Here is a 15,539-nt window from a genome sequence, read left to right as displayed (position 1 = left end):
CTGGTTCTACTGGAAATTAATCTCGAGAGACTATATACAACTTGTGTGGTGGTCGAGGCATCCGAGGATCGGGCAGCATCAACACTCTTTACTTTACTGTGCTTTGATCACTAATCGTTATCTAATTTATTCTTATCATCGTTTGAATCCACTTCATTGTTTTTTTTTTTTTAATGAAATCAAGAATATATATAGAATAAAAAGAGAAAATCTAAACAAAAGCAAAGCTTTAGCTATACATCAACCTAATTAGAAAGAAAAAAAACAAAAAAACAAACTGCCCTACTAATAAAATAACAACACAAAAACCAAACAAAATCAAATTAAATTTAAACAATTTAAGTTGAATTACATTCGTGATTCTGCTTTACTGTTCTCCCCTTCACTTCTTTATATATACATGGAGTTAATTGAACTAGAAGATATATATATATATATATATATATATATATATATCACAGCACAAGTTCTTAACCTTTCTAGCTCCTAGCTGTTCTAAGAAAGATTTATTGACAATACAACCTTAACCATCACTAGTTACTTTGGATTGAAATTAAGTTTTTTTTTTCTTCTTCTTTTTATTGAGGGAGGTGTTGATATGATATTTTTTTTCTCTTTTAAGATTGTGATGTAAAGTATTTTTAAAAGTATTTTTTGTTTAAAAATATATTTAAATAATGTATTTTTTATAATTTTAATACCAGCACATCAAAACAATAAAAAATAACTTCAAGTTATTTTTTTAAAATTTAATATTTTTTTAAAAGTATGGTTAAAGTACTACACTTCCAAATAATGGCATGATTATCTTATCTCATTAACTTTGAATCACCTCTAGATTTAGTGAGGTAAGAGATTTCCACTTAGCCAAGTCCAACGCCAAAGCAGATGATGACTCAATCTGTTCCACATTATATTTTTTATAGACACAAGTCAAAAATGCTTGGTGACTTATGTATAGCACAGGTCCACTTCGCGTATCCATTTCAGACTTGCTAACCCAGCAAGCAAGCAAGCTAGCTAGCTTGCTTGCTGGAGACTTCTTCCCATGCCATATTTTATTAATTTGAGCAAAATTATCGGAGGGATTATTCAAAATTGGCAACATTTTGTATCATTCCAAAATGTGTGATCGATCAGCCATGTAAGGACATAAAATTCTCTAGAGGGAATTAAGGCCATTGACCCTAAAGAAAGGATATATATATATATATAGTTTCATCATTACAGCAATTAAGACGGCGGACCAATACAAAAGAAAAGATAATGAATGTTGTTATATTAACAACGTCAAAAGAGTCCCAATTTGAAGATGAACCAAGCCTCAAGATCGACCGATCGATATCGTGCTCTCGTGGCTTCCATTATATACCAGCACATTAATATAATGTTAGAGCCAGACGTGGATAATTGTAGCCCAAACATAATAATGCATGTATATAGCACACAAAGCTAGACCGATTTTATTGGTTTTTTTGCAATTGTGGAGATGCTTGAATTATGAACGAATTTAAGAAAAAAGGGATGGGAAAGTACTGTGAGTGGCTGGAAATAAGAACCCCACAGACACAGGTACCGGTGTAGAAACCGGCCTAATATATATATAAAGAAGTGATCAGTGCATGCCCACCTACCATTTACTTAGAATCTCTCGAACCTTTTTGACTATCTCAATATACAGCAGTAGTACTCAATATATGAAGGGGCTTTTTGAGCTTTGGTTTCTGGGTGGTGCTTCGAATGAATTGGCTTTTCGATAGATATGGAGGTTGAAATTGTGTCCAAGTTCAGGCAGCTGCTTTTGACTATGATTAAAATGGGTTTAGGGTTTAGAGAGAGTTCTTATACATACGCAAGCACCAAAGGGTCGGCAAGAAACATGCCTAGTATATATATATATATATATATATATATATATCTGCGTGCTGTTAATTCTGGAACACATGATCGATCGAAAATATAAAGGCTAAGGACTTCAGATATTGGATAATAGTACTGTGTATCTTTGCCCGCATTCGGTGATCCTTGCGATTGGAGCTTTCACCCACCATGTTTTTAAATTATAAGCATGAAAGCTAGCTACTACAACAATGCCGAACCTAAGATATTGTTGAAAACAAGATTTTGAAGACTGATCCCAGCTAATATATTCTTCAAATTATGGAGATATGTGTTTGAAAGTAATCACATGTCTTCTTTATTAATTATGAAACAAATTATATTTTTTTGTTACTTGTTGATACCCTACCTCCTAAGAATACATGTATGTAGAGAGAGACTAATAAACAATCCTGGAAACAGGATTCAGGATGACTCGCGTCCAGGAATAACAGTAAAAAGGAAAAGAGAGAACGTCGTCTGGCCAAAACTCTGCTAGCTGCTGTTCATGTATAAACATAGCTTTAATAATGGTAATGGGATCCACTTAGGATTCGAAATCCTTGTCTCCACTTTGTCTGCCTCTTTGTCACCTAAAAAAATCTAAACATAACCAAGGTATCGTAAGTCTACATGTTTAGGCTGGTTTGCACTTCAACCTATATTTTGACTTCTCTTGCCGACAAACCAACCAGTACCTGCCACGTTTCGATTAAAAATAAATAAAAAAAAACATGTCATAGATTTAGATATTAATTAACCCAGCCAAGCCTCTCCATATATACTACAAATTTATTCCACAGCTTCCAGCTGGTCATAAGGTTCTTGTTTATTAAAAGATTAATTAATACATGCATTAGGTCACTCTTGTCACGTATATATGCAGATAAAGATTAGCTACAATAATTTATTAGCATTAATTAGTTTAATTAACTCATCATATTAAATATTCTTGATATCTCTAATTAATGCGAGATTAATATGTCAAGGACCTTTGAGTTACGTTGTTTAAGAGTTTTTGATAGTACTGTATGAGCTGAGATCTTTATCATTTGTGTTTCTATTATTTCCCATTTAAGCTTTAATTTTTTGTGATAAAATTATGAAATAAAGTTGAAAATAGTACGTATTTCTTTCAAAAAACCAAAAAAGTAATTAAGATTTTTAAATTCAACATCCCTTGAGATTATAAAACATGTATTATATTCTTATTTTAAAAGCTTTTATTACTTCTTTATTTTTAGGATATTATTTTTATTCAATCAACAAATTAAAAACCAACATTAATTAAACCAAGTTGAAAAAGAAGAAGAAAAATGTATAAAAGCTATATAAAATTCAGGCCAAGCATTTTTCAAGGGTATATATAAGATTATTAATGCTATTGTCGTTGTTGTTTAAAAACAATATGAACTATACAAAAAATAACAACAATAATGCACAGATTATAAGATTATATTAATATATATTCAAAATACTAAACAATTAATTATATACAAATATTGATCAAGATCGAATTATTACCTCGACCCAAAATGCAGTAGCTAGCATACGAATACTTGTCTTATAAGTTTATTCATGCATGAATATTGTGACCGGATTCCGTTGCTCTTTTTACCAGTACCATTCATGGTGAAAATGGCCAATATATATATATATATATATATATATATATATATATATATATATATATATATATATATATCCCTTGATTGCAACTTCTTTAAAAAAGTAACGTGCTCTCTCCTCCTATCCCCTACGCTGCTGCCCTTCCACCTTTAACCTACATCATGTCATATTTGTCTAGCTTTTTGGAGAACATATATATATATATGCAACCATGAATAAGACGTATGGTTTCTTTCATATTCTAATAATAGACAGTGCTTTAAATTAATGTATTTGCATGAAGAAAGGGATAAATAAGGCCCAGGAATGAAAAAAAAAAAAAAAACAGAGAGATATTCGATCAAGGCAATGAAAACCTAAATTAATTCGAGCATCTCATATTAAAAGTTGAAAACCATCTCTCCTTTTGTTGCCTGTAAGAACCGACAGCTAGCCTTTTAACTTGGTTTCCTTGCTTGTGCTCTCCCTCACATTAGCACTCCGATAAAGTAATTAATTAGTATCAGCAACAGTCTGTTGCACCATGCAAGATTAAAGATTAATTCAAAGTTCATCATCTTTATTCGCTAATTAGAGGATTGCAGCCTAATTGCCCACTCCTGCACCACCATCTCTGTCGGCATATTGTTTATTTTGTTGGCCATTCAGTGCACATATATAGTTTAAAGTCTATTTTATTGGTTAATGTACGTATAAATAGCAAGCAATTCTCTATCTTCACTTTATTGCTTAGGCACATTTCATGTCATGTTGAATCAGGAGGAACTAGCTAGATGGTACTCGTATTATATCATACATCGCTTCTCCCTATTAATTAAGACATTTTCATTTATAATTTCAAATTAAATACAATTTAATATTGAACATCATTAATTAATTAGATCCACATTTCTTTCTCTTGCTAGCAAAGTACTGTCATTCAACTTAATCCAGGAGGGCCGGGAAGAACCAATTCATCAATCATTATCATATATCTCAGGGTTAAGGAAAACTCATATATATACATAAAATTTGTTTGAACGGGACAAGGAGACAAATTAAAGCACAAGCTAGTTCATCACCTTATACACAAGAGAGGCCAAGACATTGAACATACGTTGAAGAATTGGCAGCAGCACTTCTGCACAGTGTTGGTCACTGCATATATAGTCCACTGGGTTTCGACATGCCATGTTAATTAGTGTATACATTTGTATGCAGAAACACACAGATGTTAGTATAAATAGACGTTAATTACATGATCCGAACGATCTAGAATTACTTAATGCAAAATGACACTCTTTCATCATATTTAAAAGGGTATATATCCGCAAACCACCAAACCTAAGCCTCCAACGATGGAAACAATGCCTTCAATTGCAACAAGATCAGCTCGTTTAAATTAGCGTGTTATTCCTGCTTAATTTGTCCACTTTTAACGAGAATCCTCTACTAGCTCAGGTAAAATTAATATGTTGACTGTCAAGCAACAATATATATATATATATATATATATATATATATATATATATATATATATATATATATATATATATATATATATATCAACATGTCGACCTGCCATATATACTGATTGAATTAATTATTGATGTGGAAGTTGGTATCTTGATTTATTAACTTCAGTCTCTCAAGTCAACAATGCAATTAATATCGTAGTTCTTTGAGATTTGAATCGATTACCATTACCATTGAACAATTAAAGTAATTTATGCATGCCCAAGACATAAAACATGCAATCATATATGGAGACTCGCTCTTAGAGTACTATTCTTGACTTGAAATTAAACATATTAATTATTTGAACCGTCAAATCCGTCAACCAAGTACGAGAATTACGTACCATGTTTGGAGGTGAATGGAGTTATTTTGGGAGAGTTAAAACAAAGTTTAATAAATCTTTTTGTTAATCGGTCGTAACTCACAATAAGATTATCGCAAATAATTAAGACTTAATTAATTAGTCACCTTAATGTAAGACAAAATTGACGACCATATATAGGATAATTAATGTGTCAATAAGTACTCCATCCAATACCATGTTAATGAGTTAGTTTGTGATTCAACTGCATTTATGTCTTTTGCTCCAAGAAGCTATGTTTAAGGTTTTGTTTCGTTTGAGGTTAAAAATCGAAGGTTAAGTATTAAGAATGTAAGCAAGTGGTCGGAATATAAAGTCTTAAGCATGTTTGAGCACATGTGTGGTCAGAAATTATTTATAATTAAAGGAGGGATCCAATTTATCTCTAAATTAAATATCATAAATAAATAAAGCATTATAATGGGACCTGTTTGTTGGGTATGTGTAAAAAGGAGGAAAAACAAAATTTGGATTTCAAAAAAAAAAAAAAAAGGTTTTTTCCCTTGAAAATCTTGTTAACCCACCTCCCACTAAGAGTACTGAAGTGTTAACCCCCTTTGACTTCCCCCCCCTTCCATTAAAGATTACTCAATAAGATATTAAATATTAAGAGATTATAATAACACACATTAATAGCATAAGAAAATATTTATATCCAAAAACACAGCGTAAAGCACACAGACTCTCTCCTTTGAAGCTTTAAGTGCGCAAACTAAAGCAATAACTGTAGCAAGCATCACGCTTTTTCTATGGTGGAGGTGTTACCCACGTTTTCAGACTGCGTGTGGTTTAAAAGTTTCGAGTTTCAACTATCAAGGATGGCTTGGCCCTTCCTTGTATATATATATTGCGAGGAAGGACAAGGGGGCAATACACCTGCCTCAATTTCAGCATAAGAGTGGAGACAACAGCTAGCTGTTTCTTGCATTTTTGTTCTCTCTCCGTAGTGAAAGAGCTAAGAGGTCAAGAGAAATGGAAATGGAGGCAAGGAGATATGATAACAAGGGAGAGAGCAAGTGTGTGATTGGTGAGGAGATTACTGTTGATTGGAGAGGCAAACCCTCCAATCCCAACAAGCATGGAGGCATGAGAGCCGCAGCATTTGTTCTTGGTATGTCTTATTCCCTCTCTCTTTCCCACTCAAAACCAAACACTTGTGTGTGTGTGTGTGTGTGTGGTTTTCTGATCTTGATGTTTCATGGATATTTCTCAGTCTTTGCAATAAATGGATTCCCTTTTCTTGGGATGTTAAGCAATAGCTTGAGCTACAACTTGCAAGCATTTAATATGGGATTGTTAAAGTAGAGGATGTTTTCTTGATTTCGGTAACTTGGTATCAGCTCCTCTTTTGTTGCTCCGCTACTATTTTTAGTATTTTATGGTTTAACTCTTTATTTGGCTATACTAGCTAGCTACATCTCTCTGTCTCTCTCTCTCTCTCTCACTATACATATGTTTGATAGTGAAAGCAACAAGAGTCAAAATTTGTAAAAATCTCACAGCATAAAGTGAGAATATGACTTGACTCTCTCTCTCTCTCTCTCTCTCTCGATTTTGTATACTCTTACCTGCAAACACTTGAAATATTTTTTGGCATGGGATTTCAGGGCTTCAAGCATTTGAGATAATGGCAATAGCTGCTGTAGGGAACAACCTCATAACATATGTGATAAATGAGATGCACTTCCCTTTGTCAAAGGCTGCAAACACAGTGACAAATTTTGTTGGAACTATCTTTATCCTGGCCCTCCTTGGTGGTTACCTCTCGGACTCTTATCTTGGGTGTTTCTGGACCATGCTCATCTTTGGTTTTGTCGAACTTTCTGTAAGAGCTCCTTTTTCTTTCAAATGACCTTTTTAATTTCTACTTCCACTTTTTGTCTTTTCATTCTCCCAAGTACTCTTTCCACAATGGTGGCTGACTCGCTTTTTTTGTTCAATATAATATAAGCCTTACAGATATACATATATTCCCTTCTGTGATTTAAGATAAGACAAACTTCTATATGTAAAGGGGACAAATATTGAAGAATTACGAGGAAAAATTGTCTTTATGTTAATAATGAAGATTCCTTCTAATCAACACATTTGTTTTTGTTTGTTCATTGATTTTGTAGGGTTTCATATTACTATCAGTTCAAGCTCATCTTCCCCAACTAAAGCCACCCCAGTGTAACATGTTAACTGATGGAGAAAACTGTGTGGAAGCGAAAGGAGTCAAGTCCTTGATCTTTTTTGTAGCCCTGTACTTGGTGGCATTAGGGAGTGGATGTGTTAAACCCAACATGATTGCTCATGGAGGTGACCAGTTCAATCAAAGCAATCCAAAGCAATCCAAGAAGCTCTCTACCTACTTCAATGCTGCCTATTTTGCTTTCTCCATGGGTGAACTTTTTGCTCTAACACTTCTTGTATGGATACAAACGCATTCTGGGATGGATGTTGGTTTTGGAGTCTCTGCAGCTGTCATGGCCATGGGATTGATCAGCTTGGTTTCCGGTAATCTATATTACAGGAACAAACCCCCTCAAGGAAGCATTTTCACCCCCATAGCTCAGGTAATGCACCTTAACCCTTTTCTTTTTAACTCCTGTTGCTTTGCAAGAGCACCAAATGAGCTACATTTGTTGGAGGTGCATGTGCTACCGTTTATTATAAGTGCATAGTTTTGTCCTTAAATTCCAGGCCAAGCAACTATAGATGCATACATATTAAAAAACGTCATTAACATAACAGTAACTGCTTGTTGAATAACATAAGGTTACATAGACAATGACAGAAAGGGTGTTTGCTTACTCATGGTCACATGCGGTAAAAGCTGCTCCATCCATTTTTATCATGGAATAATCATGAGAGTATGTTGGACCTTGCATTTTTTTAATAATCTAATTGGATTCTATTTGTGGTCTATCTGGGTTTCTCAGGTTTTTGTGGCTGCAATAATAAAGAGAAAGCAAACTTGTCCATCTAATCCACAGATGCTTCATGGAAGCCAAAACAGTGTGCTCGATAATGGCATAATAGCCCCATCTGCTGACTCTGGCAGTCTAGCTCATACACAAAGGTTCAGGTAATACAGGATTTTTCTGAATTAATTAAGCAGAAACAACATGTATTTTTGGATCCATATTATTTGGTCACCAAAGCAAGGGAATTTAATCTGGTTCTTATAAATTGATCTTTATAAATTTGAATCAATCTCTCTTGACCAATAATTTGAACTAGAACATAACGAAGTGGTCATCAATAAAATTTCAGGTTCTTGGACAAGGCCTGCATCAAAATTGAAGATGGGACCAATATAAAGGAGAGTCCATGGAGATTGTGCAGTGTCACTCAAGTGGAGCAAGTGAAGATACTGATCTCAGCCATTCCAATTTTTGCCTGCACCATCGTTTTTAACACCATCTTAGCTCAACTCCAGACATTCTCAGTCCAGCAAGGTGGTGCTATGGACACCCAACTCGCCAAATCCTTCCATATCCCTCCTGCTTCACTTCAATCCATCCCTTACATTATACTCATCATTGTAGTCCCTCTATATGACACTTTCTTCGTACCTTTAGCAAGAAAAATCACCGGTCATGAATCAGGAATATCTCCTCTGCAGAGGATAGGAGCCGGCCTCTTTTTTGCTACCTTTTCCATGGTTTCTGCTGCCATTATGGAGAAGAAGAGAAGGGATGCAGCTGTAGATTCCAACAAGATACTGTCCATCTTTTGGATCACCCCGCAGTTTCTAATATTTGGATTGTCAGAAATGCTAACTGCCGTTGGTCTCATAGAGTTCTTTTACAAACAATCTTTAAAAGGGATGCAAGCATTTTTAACAGCTATCACCTATTGCTCCTATTCATTTGGGTTCTACTTGAGCTCCTTACTAGTTTCTTTGGTAAACAAGATCACCTCCTCAAGTTCTTCAAATCAAGGTTGGCTCAGTGACAATGATCTCAACAAAGACAGATTGGATCTTTTCTACTGGATGCTAGCAGTCCTTAGCTTCCTCAACTTCCTTAGCTACCTATTTTGGGCTAGATGGCATTCTTACAGTCCAATATCTCTATTAACCACAACACAACAAGAGACGCTTGGTGATGATCACTTAAACAACTATGGCTTCATCAACTCTTCAAAACATGGTGTGGATGAAAGCATGCCATAACTGATGTTTTTATATCACTTGATCAGATGAATATGCTTTCATCACACTATTATAGGCTTGTAATATAGGTACATGATATAAAAATGTTAAGGGATCTCCCTTTATTACTTGTTCGTTTGTTTTTCTCTTCTTCCTCCTTTTCTTCTGGCCTTGCTGCAGGAATACATGCATACAGTTTTCGTAAAAATTAAGAAATGGCAAAAAAAAAAAAAAAAAAAAACAGTGAAACAATCTTTTTTTTTTTAGAGTAATCAAGGGAGAATATTAATTATTAAGATTTAGCTAGTACCATTAAATTTTTTTAACAAATTGACTAAAAAAAAACTTAGTGTAAAAAAAAATGTCAATCATGATCATTAATTCATCTTAAGATACAATCTAAACATCTAGCTAGATTAATACATGTACATGTAAAATTTCAAAATCTAACTCAAAACCAAACTATTGAGCTAAATGATAAAAAATTAAATCATAAATTTTATTCCAATCAGAATCAACAACATCAAAAACTAATTTATTACTGGTAATCCAAATAAACTACAAGATATCACAATAAAGCATATAGATGGCTTTGCGCTAAAATTTTTTCATGTAACAAATGATTCTATTTCTACAAAAGAAGCAGAATAGTCTTCGACATACACCTATCATATCCAATTCCAGAACCTCCAAGTCACATAGCAATGAACAAAAAGGTGATCAATGGTCTTAGTTTCCATACTACGGGAAGAACAACAAGCATCATCATAATTAATAATTTTTTGTAAACAAGAAGTCCCCTGGTACTCAAACTATCTTGCAACAACAACCACATAAACATCTCAATTTTAGAAGGAAATATACCTTACCAGAGTAAAGTACCAAAATTCTCAGATCCTGGTTGTTGAATATCATCAATAAGAGCACAAGCTGATTTGATTGTGAAAATCCCATTCTTCACTAACTACCACATCCTTCTGTCAATTGAATCAGAAATAGATAAATTACTCTCTACTTCAGCAAGAAGAGACTCCAACTGATGCGAACCTCGTGATCACATGGTTACGCAATCTACAATCAAGATTGAGATCTAATCCTAGAAAGCTAAAATAGGCCTGATAGGAGTGTGATATAATGAAAACCAATCCTAAAACACCAACATTATTGGAATAAAGTCGAATGACGCTACGAAACTTGTTAATCTTCGATAAGTCAGATTAAATTCATTCAAGAACTGAAGAATGCAAGAATTACTCTCACACAAGTTTAAAAAAAAATTGCTTTGAATTTATCTTATTGATCTAAAAGTCTCATCTTTAGGCTTTACAAGGGTTAAAATACTTATGAAAATATAACCCTAATGGATCTACCTTAGTGGATTGATTTGACCCACTTACAAAATTGACCAAAAAATCCTAAATTGAAAAGCCTATGACCTGATCTAAACAAGCCTTGGATCTTAGTTGAAATTAATTAAGTCCAAACAAGCTTTGAGTTGTAGCTAACAAAATAAAATAAAGCCTATAATATTAAATCCCTATTCTGTCGTGAGAAGAAGAGAAGGAAAGAAAATATTATAGAACTGATTTAAGGTTTATTTATAGCCTTCCATGCAATCCATTAATCCTAGAAACTAAAGGAAAGGTAGTTGTATATGTTGTTTCCAAGTTGATATCAGACTTATATTTTTTTTTTGAAAGGAAAGTAATTGCTAGTATTAATTCCCTCTTTTACGGCCTCTTAGGATCCTTCTAATACTAGGAAATACAATTAAATTTGCTGGAACAATCTCCTTGTATAATTAGAAAGCCTTGCCACCATTTTGTGTCCTAAGTCAGCTTGAATTCTTTTGTTTTCTTTATTGTGTTTTCTCATTTTACCGTGTTTTCTCCTCACCTCATAGCCTAAATAAGGTTGGATTGGGCTCCTCTTGCACATGAATAAGATGCACTAAGCCTCCTCTTGATGCTCTAATGAACCCTTCAAATCTGATTTAGTCGAAACCTTTAAAACCAATCCATTTAATGCATTTGTCTTGGACCAAGTCATTGGCCCATTTAGAACATGTAATGGGTTCTTGCTGATGTTTGTGGGTTGATCCACATCACCAACTGCTGACAATCCCTATCCCTTAGAGGCCGATTCAAAGCCAAAGTAACTAAATTGGTATCAGAATTATTCACCTCCTGAATTGTAGCATTTTGATGACTGAATAACCTAAATAAATAAGGAAACAACATCTTTAATAGAGAAGAATTAAACCACCTATCTAACCAAAATCAAATAGTCATGCCATTACCAACCTTATAGCAGTAAGAAGCACGAATAACTTTATCAAAAGCTAACAACTTAACAATCCCTCTCCAGGTTGGAGAAAGTTGATGAGTAAACATAGGAAGCCATTTTTAAAAGTGGGTTGATATTTATGCACATTATAATTTTGCTAGCCTCCCGAATTACTAACCCCTAAATGCTATATCCATTTTAAAAGTAACACCATGTTCTTATTATACAATGATCCAAGCCCTAACCCACCTCTACTCTCTTTGATCGAATGACTTTGAACCAGGCTACCTTACATAGCTTGAAAGTATTTGAGTTACTACTCCACAAAAACCTATGAATAATAGCAGATATGGACCCAATGATACCCTTAGGCACAAGAAACACTGACATGTAGAACAAATGCAAAGAATTCAATATTGACTTAATTAGGCAGATACGTTCAATTATGCTTAGCATTTTACCCTTCCATGATACTAATCTGGACTTGATATTGGAAATGATTGGTTTCCATGTAGATAAATGACAAAGATTAACACCTAAGAGGCAACTCCAAATATTTAACTAAAAAAGTATCACTGCAAAAAAAAATAAAAAATACTAGCCATCCCTAAGACATAATCATCATCAAAATTAATCTTAATCAAATAACTTTTGAAATAATTAACCCGAAGGCTAAATATGAGAGCAAACCAGTTAAGGATCCTCTTAACATGCAGAAGATAACCATAATCATTTGGTGAAAAAATAAAAATGTTATCTGTATATTGAAGGAGAGATTAAGACATAACACCATCCGCCTTCAGATCTTTGAAATACCCAACATATGCAGCTCTATTAAAGAGGGCAAAAAGATCTCCAGTTGCTATATCAAAGAGATATAGGGATAAGGGATCCCCCTGTCAAAGACTCTTTTGAAGACTGAATTCTCTACTTGGTGACCCTTTAATAAGAATGGCCATTTTAGATGAAGACAAACATTTCTTAATCAAACTCCTCCACAGAACACCAAACCCCATATGGACTATAACATCATTTAAGTAGTCCCACAAGACCGAGTCGAAGGCCTTGTGGAAGTCTTCTTTGAACAAAAAAAACATGATCCCTTTTGTTCTTAATTTTATGGACACCACTTCATTAGCAATCATGAACCCATCTAAAATATGTCTTTATGCAGTAAAACCAGTTTGAGAGACACTGATAACACTAGTAAGCACATATTTAAGTATAAAAAGACAACAATTTTACCATAATATGTTAATGAGACTGGTTGGCCTAAACTCTAAAAACTATATAGGAGATCTCTTTTTAGGAATCGACACTACAAATGAGGATCTAATCCCTTTAGAGAGTTTTTCATAGCGAAAAAAGCTATTAACTATAGCAAAGATATCTGAACTGAGAAGAAACCATATCTTTTTGTAAAAAGAGAAAGTAAACTCATTTAATCCTAGAGTCTTAGACCCATCATAATCCCAAACAACCTGTTTAATCTTTTATATGGAAGGACGGTGCTTTAGCCTAGCCAAATCAATAACTAAAAGTTTTTTTAAACCCGAAACACCAATAGCAACTCTATCAACATTAGAACAAATAAGAGAAAAAAGGAATTGACGCCTCTTTTACATAAGTAGGAGAGGAGTGAATTTGGCCATTATATTCAATGGCTTTAATGGAGCTATCTAAAAGGAAACTTTCAAGTCAACTTGTGTTGAGCGTAAAGCTATCTAAAAGCTCAAATCAGCTTTCAAGGTTTCAATGATATAGTGGAGATGCACCTTGGTGGGAGAAAAGAAGATGCCCTTTACAAGGAAGGGTTCCAAAGAAGATCCATTGCATTCTCCTGAATTTAGTACTTCTTAAATATTAATGCACATCAATGTCATAACCAATCCTCGATCACGGGGACCTCGTCACTTTTCTTGGATTATAAAAAAAAGGAATTTGCTAGCTAGTGCTCCCGAGGAGAGGTCTTTTCGAGCAACCTAACTTCTACAAAGTGATGAAAGTGTACATATGGACATAATCAAAGCATCTACCAGTAAAGTCCAAAGGCAAAATCGATGCCATGTGTGAGAGAGAGAGGCCACATAGAAAATGTAATGGAGAAGTTCCCGTCAGGAAATATACAAGAAAAAAACATGCCTCAAACATGTCTAGATATTGGAGCTAGGTCCCTCCTGCACAAACCTTTTGCTACCTGTTTTTATCTAACACCTCTGGCTAAATACTCATCAAGATGTTGGCTAAAAACAGGCAAAAACATGGTCCCCCCCTTCAAGAAATTGGAGCTCCTCCCTTTTGGTCAAGGATAATGTAATAGCTGGTTTCACTCCAATCAGAGCACATGGAAACAGGCAAAAAAACTACCCCCTATCCTCTCTCAAAAAAAAAAAAATATCTTCAAAAGTTTACTAATTGCACTCGAAGCTTTTTTCTTAGCTTGAACACGTTCCCTTTTAGCGTTTGTTAACATAAAACAAATTCCTACAAATTCAAGTCAAATTTAACTCTAGTTTATCAGATCAATTTTTTGTTGTCAAAATGAAAGATGATTGAGTTAATTTTAATTTACTTCCTTGAAGTTTGGCACGAATCCATTATTAGTTTGTCCCAAAGGTTTCGATTTTATTTATATCCTCGTTGATGTTTCTAATCATGAATCTAGAGCAAGTTACTCAACATTAATTCTCTAGTAAAATTTGTCTATTGTGTTCTTCCTTCTCCATTTGCATTTATTGTGTGATTTCCAATAATAATTTTAGTTTGCATTAAGTTATGGTGATATTATTGGATTTCAGGCATCTTATTTTCATCTGAAAAAGAAAAAGGAAAATTGTATAACTCTGTGAATATATGGTTAATCACGAAGAAGCTATCACAGGGGAAGGAATCGTAGGTACTTTCAGTTGGATCAAACGTACCCCCTCGCTCCTCCGCATGTCCTCCACCCACAGCCCACCTGGCCTGATCTTTTCTTCCATGCTTAAATTGGCCAAAAGTCCATCTATTGGTTTCATATCCTTTGTCACGTATTCTATAGAACAACTCCAGAGCTCATGCTTAATTAGCAACCTCAACAAAAAGTTGTGAGTATGTAGATGTCACGAGGGAAGCACTGTTCAATCACCTCTTCCAAGTATTCAGCGCTCACTTCAAGATGACCAGAAAATGCACCATTTAGGAGGCCAGGGTTTGGAAGATCAGAAGTTGTCTCATTGTGCACATTTCTAGATCGAACCCAAGCCTCGTATAGCTCTTTAATTACTCCTCAGGGAATGCCAAGGAAGAACATTACCGATCGATAAAGGATGTACGTAAACCTACGCTGGCATCCCTTTGAGTCATAATATTTACCACAATCTCATGCTTTTTGGTTGAGCACAGCAACTGTACAACAGCATCATAACATTCCATGCTTGGAACCATTTCCTTACTCTGCATTCTTTTCAGAAAAAAAATTCAATGCAAGATCGGTTCTTTTGACGCCGCAGAGCCCAACAACCATGGAATACAGCTTTACATCCATCTTGCTGTCATGCATTGCTTTAAAGAAATTTAGAGCATCAGAAATTCTTTCGTTCCTCAGATAAGCCTTCAACGTAAGAGCGTGAGAGCAAACATTGGGTTTGATTCCATTTCTCTGCATCATCTCAAATACTTCTCTGGCTAGTTCAGGTTTCTTGCCATGCCCATCTCCATCAATGAAGGAGTTGTAAACCATAGAGTTGGTTTCATGACGGGGCAGTT

At 34.5% G+C, this 15,539-nt stretch overlaps 1 protein-coding gene across 1 annotated transcript; it reads left to right on the top strand.

Annotated features, from left to right (window-relative positions):
* The first annotated feature begins 6,097 nt into the window (after window positions 1-6,097).
* LOC133701196 (protein NRT1/ PTR FAMILY 4.3-like) lies at window positions 6,098-9,636 on the top strand. Its single transcript, XM_062125030.1, has 5 exons — window positions 6,098-6,476; window positions 6,973-7,190; window positions 7,483-7,923; window positions 8,290-8,435; window positions 8,624-9,636. Exons 1-5 carry the CDS (start codon window positions 6,338-6,340, stop codon window positions 9,525-9,527), a joined length of 1,848 nt encoding a protein of 615 aa, XP_061981014.1. The 5' UTR covers window positions 6,098-6,337; the 3' UTR covers window positions 9,528-9,636.
* The last annotated feature ends 5,903 nt before the right edge of the window (window positions 9,637-15,539 follow it).

This window comes from Populus nigra, chromosome 8, assembly GCF_951802175.1.
Source record: "Populus nigra chromosome 8, ddPopNigr1.1, whole genome shotgun sequence".
NCBI classification, from domain to species: Eukaryota; Viridiplantae; Streptophyta; class Magnoliopsida; order Malpighiales; family Salicaceae; genus Populus; species Populus nigra.
This window is presented reverse-complemented; position numbering and strand designations above follow the sequence as displayed.

Bases quoted from the DNA above. Each gene is read 5' to 3' on its own strand.
- LOC133701196 (XM_062125030.1), top strand. From the start codon at position 6,338: ATGGAAATGGAGGCAAGGAGATATGATAACAAGGGAGAGAGCAAGTGT. The intron at 7,191-7,482 runs GTAAGAGCTCCT...TTGATTTTGTAG, and splicing joins TTGGTTTTGTCGAACTTTCT to GGTTTCATATTACTATCAGT. The intron at 8,436-8,623 runs GTAATACAGGAT...ATAAAATTTCAG, and splicing joins GCTCATACACAAAGGTTCAG to GTTCTTGGACAAGGCCTGCA.